Source organism: Portunus trituberculatus, chromosome 37 (assembly GCF_017591435.1).
Source record: "Portunus trituberculatus isolate SZX2019 chromosome 37, ASM1759143v1, whole genome shotgun sequence".
Lineage (NCBI taxonomy): Eukaryota > Metazoa > Arthropoda > Malacostraca > Decapoda > Portunidae > Portunus > Portunus trituberculatus.
Window position 1 is genome coordinate 8,084,187 of NC_059291.1, and position 12,500 is coordinate 8,096,686.

A 12,500-nucleotide genomic window follows, 5' to 3' on the forward strand; every position below is an offset into this window, starting at 1 on the left:
CCCATTACTGCACCCCCACCTTCCACCTCTCCCCCATTCCATCACCCCTCCTCCTCAATTTGCTCCACCACCACCACTACCACCTCCTCCTCTTCCTCCTCCTCGTCCTCCTCCTCCTCCCTCTCTCCCATCCAGTCCATCATTCAGTGGTCAGTCTTAGGGAAGGAAGGAGATAGAGGATGAGGAAGAAGAGAGGTAGGGAGGGAAGAGAAGGGAAAGATGTAATAGTCTACCTCCTCCTCCTCCTCCTCCTCCTGCTGTGGACGAGGGATGGGGGCTATGGGGGGAGGGGGATTGAGGTCCTGTATCAGTCACCACGCCTCACCTCCCTGGCTGTAAAATTTCTGGTGTGAGGATGATGAAAACTTTAATATAGATAGTGGACGCTGGAAGACTGTGAGGCTGGCTGGCTGGCAGGTTCGTGGTTGGTGACTGGCTGGCTGGCTGGATGGCTACTGACGGTGCTAGTGGTGGTGGTGATGGTGGTAGTGGTGTTAATGGGTGTTGATGTGTGGGTGTGATAGTGAGTCTTTTAGGTGTTGAGGTGTTGGGGTGTTGGGAGACGTGTATGCGTGTGTGGGGGAGGGGTGTGCGAGAATGTGCGAGCAGGTGGTAGTGGTGGTGACTGGTGAAGACAAAAATGGTGATGCAAGTGAAAAATGGTGAAAAGTGGTGTATTGTCTCATCACTATCAAAATACTATAGTGGTGTTGACAGTGGCCTTAATGATGCTGTAAGAATGATGATAGTGAGAAAGCCTGGAGTGTTGTGATTGGTGGTGGCAGTGTTAATGATGATGATGGTTGTGTGTGGTGATAGCAGTGGTGATGGGGGCGGGGATGCTGCTGCTGCTGATGGTGATGATAGTGGTGTTGCTGGTGGTGATGGTGATGGTGGTGGTGAAAAGATTAATAAAACAGTGACAGGTGTTAGCAAGTAGTAATGATGATGGTGATGACGATGGTGGTGGTATATTCACTGGACATGAGAGAGAGAGAGAGAGAGAGAGAGAGAGAGAGAGAGAGAGAGAGAGAGGAGGAGAATATAAAGAAAGAAGGGAGGGACGTGAGAGATTGGAGGCTGGAATGAGGGAGGGAGAGGGGAGAGAAAGGGAGAGGAGGAGAGGAGAGGGCTGGTGTGTGTCTGTGAGAGAGAGAGAGAGAGATGGGGGGAGAGGGGGGTGGCTGGTGATATCGTGTTTAATGCAGGGGTAAGCTGTGTCCACCAAACTGATTCCAGGGAGACAAGCCTTCCACAAAGAGGTTAGTCGACCTGAAGAAAGACAACGTCCGAACCTCGTTACTGCCCTCCCTTCCCTTCCCTCCCGCCCTCCTGGCCACTCCCCCCCTTCTCTCTCTCTCTCTCTCTCTCTCTCTCTCTCTCTCTCTCTCTCTCTCTCTCTCTCTCTCTCTCTCTTGTTTCATGTTTTTTTTTCTTTGTACTTTTTGTTAGGTTACTTGTTTCTACGTTTTCTGTTTGGTATATCTCTCTCTCTCTCTCTCTCTCTCTCTCTCTCTCTCTCTCTCTCTCTCTCTCTCTCTCTCTCTCTCGTTATCATTATTTCTTCATTATTTCTCTTTGTTATGATCCTTCGTTTAGCGTTTTGTTTACTCTCTCTCTCTCTCTCTCTCTCTCTCTCTCTCTCTCTCTCTCTCTCTCTCTCTCTCTCTCTCTCTCTCTCTCTCTCTCTCTCTCTCTCTCTCTCTCTCTCTCTCTCTCTCTCTCTCTCTCTCTCTCTCTCTCTCTCTCTCTCCTGTGTGTGTGTGTGTGTGTGTGTGTGTGTGTGTGTGTGTGTGTAACAGATTTCCTTATCAATATTTTGGGGCAAACTCACACTCCTTTCTCCTCAATTTATCATGGCCTATCGCCTCTCTCTCTCTCTCTCTCTCTCTCTCTCTCTCTCTCTCTCTCTCTCTCTCTCTCTCTCTCTTGTTTATTTTCTTTTTTCTTTGTATTTCTCTTTGCATTCATCATTACAACACTTTCCATTCACTCCTCCTCCTCCTCCTCTTCCTCCTCCTCCTCTTCCTCCTCCTCCTCTTCTTTCACTATCTATTCTCTCTCGTTTTTCCTTTCTTCCTTTTTTCTATCTTTTTGTTATTATTTTCTACGGTATTTTTTCTACTCGTTTCGTCTTCTCGTTGTAATTTTCCTTCTCTTCCTCCTCCTTTCCTTCTCTTTCTCCTCCTCCTCCTCCTCCTCTTATTATTTTTCTCTTGCGTTCATCTACTACAGTATCTCTCCCACTCTCCCATGTCGTTTTGTTATCGTTTTTCTCCCTTCTTATTATTTTTCTACTCGCCCTATTCCGCCTCCTCCTCCTCCTCCTCCTCCTCCTCCTCTCTTCTCTTTCTCTCTCTCTCTCTCTCTCTCTTTCTCTTCCCTTCTGCGTAAGTTACCCATGATAGGATTCACAGTTAATGGTCTCCTTTTGATCTTCCCATTTTCCCTCCGCCCCGCCCTCCATTTTCCCCCTGCCACTATCGCGTTATGATTTTCTATTTCCCTCCCTTCGTTATCTTCGTGGCTTATCAAGATCGTATCAGTTTCCCCTCTTCCTACTGCCTCCCACACCGTCCCACCCACCCACCCTGTTACCCTCATCTCCCTCTCTTCCCTCTCTCTCTCTCTCTCTCTCTCTCTCTCTCTCTCTCTCTCTCTCTCTCGGTTTCTCTCACTCCGGAAGGTGGAGGGAAGGAGGGAAGGGGAAGGAGGAAAGGAGGAAAGGGAGGCCGGGAGGGAGGCACAATATAACAGAAAGAGGGAAATTACTATTCTCTCTCGATCTGTTGTTCCATCTGGTCGTCTGACGCGGCCCCGGGGAGTGTCTGTCTGTCTGTTGGCACTACCGACCCTTTGTTTGGCACCGGCCCGCCATTCGTAAAGTAAAGGTTAGATAAACACGTGTGCTGCGTCGTGTGTGTGTGTGTGTGTGTGTGTGTGTTTGTTCTCAGGTGACGCGCCTTACACGTGCTGGTGACACTTATCTACCGAGTCCTTAGGCACCACTCGGCACCTTCCTCAACGGCGCGCATACTTGCATTTGAGAGAGAGAGAGAGAGAGAGAGAGAGAGAGAGAGAGAGAGAGAGAGAGAGAGAGAGAGCATGTTTTATTACCTTTAGCGTGGAAAGAATAGCTTCAATTTAGCATCAATATGTTTTGCTTATACTGTTTTCATTACTCCGTTGCAGCAAACAAGTAAGGACAAGCCACAATTACATTATTTAGTCCCAGTGCATTACCTAAACTCTGAGCAAAATCTGAATACATATAAGTGAAGAGCCGCAGTGTTGTTACTCGCTGCTCTGTCATGATGGGGAGACAGGCGCGGGGAGGGTGAGTGGGTGGGGTGTCGCTGTGGCGGCGGGACGTTCAGTTGCGTCATTAGTGTTATCAGAGTCCAGGAAGTAAATACCATTAGTTTAAGGATCTGAGGCGCGCTGAGATAACGTTACTAAAACAATCCAAATGGTCTGATAGTTTTGGTGACGGGTGAGGCCGCGGGTGTCACTCAGCGAGGATCCAACTGATTGTGTATAGGCATGACAGGCGGCACTGAGGCACTAAGAGGATTGTTGCGGCGGCACTGCTGGCCCGGCACTGGGTTGAGGAAGGTCCTGCAGAGTGTGGGGCAATGAAGGCAGTGTACGCAGGGCACAAGGCGAGGCGAGGCGAGGCTTTGCGGCACTGGCGTCAATGTTGAGGTGGTCGGGAGGGACGGAGCATTATGTGTTCTTAGCAGCAGAGGAGCAGACAGCGAGGCACAGACCCGAGCAGAGTCTAGGAAGGTTGTAAGTAGTGTAGCCGACCACCACTAGAGGCGTGCCTCCCGCCCTGCCGCCCAGAGTTCCTCCCACGTCCCGCTGTGGACTACCACCACCACCACCGCCGTCCACTACACTCCCGCTACCGCCAGTCTGCTCTCGCCGCTCGCACGGGAGGGATCTGCTGCACGGCCGCTCTCTCAGCCTCCCTTTCCGCTGCCTGTGAGCGCACCGCGGCTATAGTTTTGACAGGACAGTGACTGCCTTGTGTTGGCGCTGCTTCCGAGTGGTGGCGGCTGTTTAGCACGAGCTGTTGTACTGATAGTGAGAGCGATAGCCCCCTCCTCACACTACCGATAAGAGTTGAGGGCGCCTCACTATCTCCCGCCCGCGTGTCGTCCAGCCAGCTTAATAAGGATGTGACGCTGCGTTGTCTGCTGTGACCTCGATAAGTTGTGGTGACTGGGACGTGTTTGGGAGAGATAGAGAGGGGCGCTGTGAGTGGCTCGCATTCACGATAAGTGTGGTGTGTGCGTCCAGCCCAGAGTCATGTGTGTGCCCCACGCCCACTCACCCACTGGTGTGTGATGTCATGTGATGCCCCGGCACGTGCGAGCTGCAGCACATGAGACGCTCCGCCAGAAACACAACACCGCCGCCAACAGACGTGACCCTGAGAGGAACTGACACAACCGTCACACCAGGGAAGGAGAGATAAAGTCACGACACTTGATTACAATACAGACAAATCAAGTTTCTCTCTCTCTCTCTCTCTCTCTCTCTCTCACACACACACACACACACCATGGATCTGGCTGCCGCCTTGAGCTCCTTGCCGTGGCGGGCAGGCGCCGTGTCCGCCACCTTTCAGCAGCAAATCATGATGCAGAAGTTGATTGCCCGACTTACACATGCAACAGGTAAGATTTAGGTGACCGGCCGCCGTGCCTCGCTGCCCTTGTACGACGGTGATAATAGTGGTCTCTCTCTCTCTCTCTCTCTCTCTCTCTCTCTCTCTCTCTCTCTCTCTCTCTCATACACAACAAACACTTTCTCTTCCTGCGTTATCAATTCGTCATCTTATGTGGCCTTATCGCTCTGTCTTAATGCGAATCCTATCTCTTCATTTATCGTTAGTTTATCACGTTTTCAATCTTTTACCTCTCTCTCTCTCTCTCTCTCTCTCTCTCTCTCTCTCTCTCTCTCTCTCTCACACACACACACACACACACACACACTACTTCTAACAAACTCCATCGCGCCTTCCCTTATCTTCCCTCCCTCCCTCCCTCCCTCCTTCTTTCCCCTCCCTGTCTCCCTCTCCCCCCTTTATTCTTTGTCTCCCTTTATCACCGTCTTCCATCCGCCGGCGTTATCTCTCTCCCTCATCTGCCTCTCTTATCGCCTCCTCCATCTCCATCCTCGCTGGAAGGATTACACTAAAAGGCAGGGAACCCCGGCTGTGTTGCACGTGATGGTGAGCGGGGTGACGGATGGTGACGGGAAGGGTGGCTGGTGGGGGGCGGAGGAAGGTGGGAGAGACGGAAGGAAGGAAGAGGAGGAGAGAGAGAGGTATAGTGAGGCAGGGAGTGGAGCGATTTGTGTTGTGAGGAATTGAGTTTTGTTTTCGTTGTTGTTGTTGTTGTTTTGTTGTGTTTACAGTGTAATGTGGTGTGGAATGACTATTGTCGTCTGTGATACTACTAATAATAACTACTAAATACTAACCTTTTTTCAATCATCTTAAACACCACCACTAATTTTACTAGTTACTATACTTCCACACTATTTACTACCAAACTACCATAATATTAGCATCACCACAAAACTTACTACTACTACTACTACTACTACCATTACGACACTAGCCGATAGCTTCTACAACTCACCCGATAAGTGTGACAGGCAGGCAGTGGTAGCGACACACCCCAGGAGGAGGAGGAGGAGGGGGCCGCTTCGATGGCCTGCGAGCTCCGATATTAGCACGGCCAAGTCTTTACCAGTCCAAGCGATAGTGAGCATAGTGAGTTTGTGGTGAGTGACGTGTGGTGTGCGTTGTGATGATGGTGACTGATGGTGACGGGGCTGGCCGACCAAGATATGGATAGTGATAGAAAGACGAGAGAGAGAGAGGGGGATGATTGGTGTGGAATGGTTACTTGTATATTGAAGGTGGATGATATTTTGGTGATGGTTACTCGCTCTCTCTCTCTCTCTCTCTCTCTCTCTCTCTCTCTCTCTCTCTCTCTCTCTCTCTCGTCTCTTCGCCTCTCTCTCCGTCCTCGAGTCGTGATTAATGCGGTTCGATTAACGATAAGAGATGAGGCAGATGGTGCGTGAAGATAAGAACGGTTCGGTGTAAGATAATGACTTTTAATAATGAACCTTCCTCTCTTTCCCGTCTCTTTTATTATGATTATTATAAGTTTCTCTCTCTCTCTCTCTCTCTCTCTCTCTCTCTCTCTCTCTCTCTCTCTCTCGTCCAAAAATTTATTATGATCAGTAACCAGATGTGACGTCACGCGCTTCAGTTATTATAAAAAAAGAGAGATAACGTAAGATAAGCAAAATATAAAATAATTGCATGAATATTTTTATAACTTCGGCTTATCGCAAACTGGGGATGGAAAAAAAATATAAACCAAGCGTTAAAAAGAAGGCAAAAGTACTGCAGTCAGCCCCCACTCAGTATAAACAAAAGCAGTATTGCCAGAAACGTGCTTGGGTCGGGGAGGGGCTGGAGACAAGAGGGTGCAACGCTGAATTGGCAACACTAGCAGGGATATCAGGAGGGTACAGAGACACAGAGACACAGGGACAGAGAGACATTGGCGCCACAGCGGGAGTCATGTTAGATTAGAGGTGGAAAGGTCGGTAGATTAGTGGAGGAAGTGTTAGATAGAGAGAGAGAGAGAGAGGGGGATAGATTATTCAAGGTTTCACAAGGTTTCGAAACAGTGCATCGTTGGTTCACGGATCTCGCCAGTGCGTTGCGTAAGCCTATCAGTTGGTGAGCCTTTGCATTTAACTGTCACTTGTCAGATAACGCGCGCGCGCGTGTGTGTGTGTGTGTGTGTGTGTGTGTGTGTGTGTGTGTTAGATGAGGAAATCCCATATCTTCACATTTGAATCGCTTCCCGTGGTGAGTGCAAGTTATCACTTCCACCACCACCACCACCATCATCGCTGCAACAACAAACCACCACCACTATCACAACCACAACCATAACACCACACACAAACACACAAACACACACCCACACAGCCTTTCCTTCCCTCCTTCCCTTCCCTTAATCTCCCTTCACCTTTTACCTCCTATCTTACCCTTCCCTCCATCCCTCCTCGCCTTCCCTCCGTCCACCCACACCATCACCCCCCTTATATAGCTCTCCTCCCGTGCACTCCCTCCCGTCCGCGGCGTGAGGGAGGCAGCGCGAGCCCTAGCCACAGCCAGAGCCGGGGATTGGGACGCGCTTATCGCCGTGATCGGAGCCCTGGTATCGCCACATCGGAACGCGGAGCTTATCACCTCACATGGCCGCCGCGGAAGAAGAAAAAAAGGGGGCCGGAGATAACGCCAGAGAGAGAGAGAGAGGGATGGGGAGCGAGGGAGATGGGGGTTTTGGGGAGAGGGGGTTATGTGGAAGGGAGAAAGAGAGAGATGGATAAAGACGGACTGGTAGACAAGGAGTGTAAGAGAGAGAGAGAGAGAGAGAGAGAGAGAGAGAGAGAGGAGAATGTGTGTAGGCTTATTTTTTTTTTTTTCTTTCCTTGCTATTGTGAGTGTAATATACATACATATATTCATACATATGTACGGTACACACACACACACACACACACACACACACACACACACACACACACACACACACACACACCTTCCCTATACACTCCCACACAAAAAAAGAATAAATAAAACATTCCAAAATTATCATAGACAAACAAACATGCACTAAACACACGGAGAGACAGACAAACAGACAGACAGACAGACAAAATAGGAGATAATTGATAAGCCGTAACGCGCGGGGTGATAACAAGCAGTACAGGGCGGAGGTTCGCTCTAATGAGGTCAGGATGGAAGGCAGGTGCAATTAAGGTGTTTTGAAGGCAGTTAGTTATTAAAGGTTATTTGAGGCAATTACTAGTGCGCAGGTGACTATTAGCGCAGGTGTCCATCTCGTGTGTGTGTGTGTGTGTGTGTGTGTGTGTGTGTACTTTGAAGATAACCATCAGAACGTTGAGATGAATAAATTACCCTTCAGTGGAGTTGCTTATTTTGGTTATTCATCTAAATCTATTATGCCATTACACGTTAGCTTAGGAGGAGGCACTTGCTCTGTGTGTGTGTGTGTGTGTGTGTAATGCCTCGCCTCGTCTCGCCTCGCCTCGCCGCTTCATGGAGTGGTTGAAAAGTTGAGTGGGCTTGGCTTGTTAGCGTTCTGTAGTTGCCTTGTTAATTGTTGCTGATTTTGTAATTATTTTCTCATTAGGTGTTTGATTGCACACTGAGTCTTTTCTTCTTCTTCTTCTTCTTCTTTTCTTTTCTTTTTCTATGATTGCTGTGTTAATTGTTTAGTTTTGTTGAAGTTTTTTTTTTTTGTGTTATTGTTGTGCCTCATTAGTTTTTGTTGGATATTTATTTGCTTACTGTCTCTTCTTATGATCCTCCTCCTCCTCCTCCTCCTCCTCCTCCTCCTCCTCTTTCACTCTTCATTAATGCATACAATTGTCTCTGTCTCTCTCTTTGTTGCGTCTCTTGTCTGAGTGTTTGTCTTTCAGATGGCGTTAAAAAACAAACCTTGGTGTGTGTGTGTGTGTGTGTGTGTGTGTGTGTGTGTGTGTGTGTGTGTGTTGTGTGTGTGTGTGTGTGTGTGTGTGTACGTAGGCGCGCAGGTGGATCTTGATTGAGTCTGTTTGGACGAAAGTAAATGAGTGTCTCCCTTATCTCTCTCTCTCTCTCTCTCTCTCTCTCTCTCTCTCTCTCTCTCTCTCTCTCTTTGTAGCGATAAGGTTGCACTAAATCTGGTGAAGTAAGCAAATAATGTGAAAGTGAACATTATAAAAGATTCCTTATCAAAAATGCTTCTTATCGTCCTTCTTTTCCTCACAATGTTGCTTCTTCTTCAGCTTTTTATTCACCTTTTTTTTCTATCCCGTCCTGAGGTGAATGCCAGCGCAAGTGAAGGTGAGGCTGTAGCAAGTCCAGACAAACGTGTTTCGAATGTGACTGATCATAAGTCGTCTTCGGCAGTATAGTAGTTGTGTGAGGAGGAGGAAGAAGAGGAAAAGGAGGAAGATATGTCAGCAGTGTAGTACTTAAGAGAGGAAGAGGAAGATGAAGAAGAGGGGGTGTTGTAAGAATAAGAAAGGGAAGGAGAATATGATTTTAAAATTACCATAGTTTTTTACGCTCATAGTTGAGAAAGGAAGAAGAGGAAAAGGAGGTATTGGAGGAATAAGAGAGAGAGAGAGAGAGAGAGAGAGAGAGAGAGAATATGATTTTAAAATGACCATGATTCTTTTTTTTTGACGTTTGTATTGAGAGACGGAGGAGGAGGAGGAGGAGGAGGGAGGAGAGCTGTTGGAGGAGTAAGAGAGAAAAAGAGGAGATAGAGAAAGAGGAGGGTAGGGGGGGGAAGACTGTGGAGTTCCGTTCGAGAGATACACAAACCTCCCAATGCAATCTCGTATTTCCATCTCCCAGCCCCGGACCAGGAGCCACCGGCGGGGAGATAAGAGATTAGAGATAACTTTCTCTTTATTCCTCTCTCGCTCTATTTTCTCTCTCTCTCTCTCTCTCTCTCTCTCTCTCTCTCTCTCTCTCTCTCTCTCTCTGCGTGTGTGTGTAACTTCCTCCCCCATCTTTATCTCTCCTCATCGTTTCTTCTTTCCTCCCTTTTTTTTGGTTCTCGTTGATTATGTGTTTTTTTATTCTCTTTTTTTGCTTTTATCGATTTCCTTCCTCTTTATCTCTCTCTCTCTCTCTCTCTCTCTCTCTCTCTCTCTCTCTCTCTCTCTCTCTCTCTCTCTCTCTCTCGGCCATCAGAGTTATCCCTCCTCCCCATCTCTCTTTCTATCTTCACGTCCATCTCTTTCCGAGGCTATGGAAATTATCGCCGCCTCCATCTGCTGAAGCGAGCGGCCGAGTCCAGACACACACACAGAGAGAGAGAGAGAGAGAGAGAGACTTGCTTAGAATACACTTTCGACACACTTTCCAGATTAATGTGTGTGTGTGTGTGTGTGTGTTGTGTGTGTGTGTGTGTGTGTGTGTGTGTGTGTGTGTGTGTGTGTGTGTGTGTCCCTGTTCCTGTCTCTCATGTTGTGTAAGTTTGATTGGGGTTATTACTTGTCCTTATTTTCCTCTCATCATCCCTCCTTTCTTTCCTCTGCTTGTCTCTTGCTACCCTGGTGATTCTAGTTTGCCTCCTCCTCCTCCTCCTCCTCCTCCTCCTGCTCCTCGTCCTCCTCCTCCTCCTCCTCCTCGTCATCTTCTTATTAACTTACTGATTTTGTTAGTTATGTCTTTTTTTGTTATAGTAATTGTATTTTTTTAAGATTTTTTTTACTTCTTCAATTACTTTTTTTCTATTCTTTTTTTTTTTTTCTTTTCCTGTACATTTTTCACATCTGTTTTCCTTATGAAATTGAGTCTCGTGTATGCCGCATTCTCTGAACACTGCTGGACATCCCCCCTCTCTCTCTCTCTCTCTCTCTCTCTCTCTCTCTCTCTCTCTCTCTCTCTCTCTCTCTCTCTTTTTACTTAATCACGCCTAGAGATATCTGGTTCTTCGCTTCAGTAAATGCTCTCGTAAACTATTTTTTTTCTCTTTTTTTCTGTCTCTCTCTCGATTCCTTTCCTTGTGAAGTGAAGTTTAGTTGTCTGTCTTAACACTGCCACACATTATTCATTTGACTGATTCACTTACTTTTACACTCGTTGTTTTGGTGAGCAATGTCTCTGTGTTGTGTCTTTCTCATCATCCATTTGGTTGTATATATATATTTTTTTTTTTTTTTTTTTGCATTCTGAATGTTGTTTGAAGTTATTCTTCGTTCAATCACTTACAAACTTTATACTCTTATTATTCTTGTTCGTCTGTGAATCCCTTTAATACTGGGACACATTTTTATCTTGAGATTTGTGTACGATAAGACCATTTTATTGACATTAGGAAGGATCTGTGGAGGTCAGAAGATTAATAGCCACACTTTTCACTATTTTAATCCCTCACATGAGTTTCTAAAGCTGTATAAAATCACCAAAATAGTAACAAGAATTAACATGAAAACACGTCATGGTACTGAGAGGGCTTAAATAAATGTGCAGCATAGAAGAGACCAAAAGTAACTTCCTATTCTATAAGTCTGGACATGAAAACCTCACAAAGCGGACCTGGGATTGCTGGCCAAGAACGAATACTCCAACTAAGAGGTATAAATTTCCTTCAGTTCAGCCTCTATTCACACAGGAGCCAGTAAGACATCACATCCATCATCCACCTCAGCTACACGCACTCCAACACTCACCAACACACGTAATCTCCACAAAACGCGTCCACTATCCCATTATCAGAAAAAAAGAAGCTCGTCATCTGGACCACTTAAGAGACACATCAGTATAAAATTAATTATAAAAACCGAAACAAGACCAGTTAAAGCACCAACATAGATTAGGAGACCGGGAGGGAACTAAAAAAAAAAAAGATATGAAAATAAAGAAAGAAGCGAACGACTTTCACACCTGCGCTCACTTCTCGCGTCGATGGGAGATTTATAAACTGATGAGAGAGAAGGAGAGAAGCAAAGAGAGAAGGAGGATAAAAAAAAAAAAGCAGGAAGAGGGAAAAGAAAGATAAAACAGATCAACAGAATATAAAAAGGAGTCTTGGAGGAGGGGGAGGAGGAGGAGTGCGGAATTCAGAGAGAGGAAAAGAGGAAGAGCGAAGAAAAATAGGAAAAAAAAACACAGCTGGGAAGAGGAAAAAGAAATAAAACAGATCAACAGAATATAAAAAAAGGAGCCATGTCTCGAATGTCTGACGAAGGAGGACGAGGAGGAGGAAGAGGAGAAGGAGAAAAAGTATTATGGAACTTAGAGAGAGAGGAAGAGAGAAAGAGCATAAACAAAATATAGCTAGGAAAAGGAAAAAAAAGATAAAAACAGATCAACAGAATATAAAAAGGAGCCATGTCTCGAGAGTTTGACGAAGGAGGAGGAGGAGGAGGGTGAAGGGTGAGGGATAAGTGATGGATGGGCAGCGGCGGGGCTCACGGGTGTCAGGTGGAGCAGCAACAAGGGAACGACCAGGCTGGAGGCGTCTTATGTTAATTTTCCAGACTCTCGCTTGACTAATGGTTGGGTGAATACCGGGTGTGGCCTTGGGGAGAGGAGGGAGAGGGAGAGAAGAGTGACATTTTGCAATCAAGACCTTATGATACCTTGTCCCCTTCCTCCTCCTCCTCCTCCTCCTCCTCCTCTTCCGTCTAACCTCTCGTCCAGCTTCTCCATCAAAGTCATGTTTCTGCCACAATTCGCAGCCTTTTTGGGGGGCGGGGACATTATTTTGAATGATGAATCAGCCAATCAACTCCCAAGGGACAGGTGACGTCATCCAGGAGGGCCGGGGATTGGCCGCCGCGTACGGGTGTCGACCAATTAGTCAGCTGTCAGGTGGGAAGGAGAAGCTCGTCTATTTATCGTCGGCGTCTCGAAGCCCAACTTGAAA

The 12,500-nt window shown here is 47.0% G+C and overlaps 1 protein-coding gene and 1 long non-coding RNA gene across 2 annotated transcripts in view; one reads left to right on the forward strand and one right to left on the reverse strand.

Annotated features, from left to right (window-relative positions):
- The first annotated feature begins 1,512 nt into the window (after positions 1–1,512).
- LOC123514337 (zinc finger protein ush-like) overlaps positions 1,513–12,500 on the forward strand; it is a 34,782-nt gene continuing 23,794 nt past the window's right edge. Inside the window, exons 1-2 of the mRNA XM_045272176.1 lie at positions 1,513–1,550; positions 4,520–4,685. Of these exons, the coding sequence (XP_045128111.1) occupies positions 4,571–4,685 (115 nt within the window). The 5' untranslated portion in view covers positions 1,513–1,550; positions 4,520–4,570. The remainder of the gene's footprint in view (positions 1,551–4,519; positions 4,686–12,500) is intronic.
- LOC123514340 lies at positions 3,096–4,986 on the reverse strand. Its single transcript, XR_006677575.1, has 2 exons — positions 4,927–4,986; positions 3,096–4,548 (listed from the first exon to the last, which is right to left on the reverse strand). It is a non-coding gene; the product is annotated as an uncharacterized LOC123514340 (long non-coding RNA).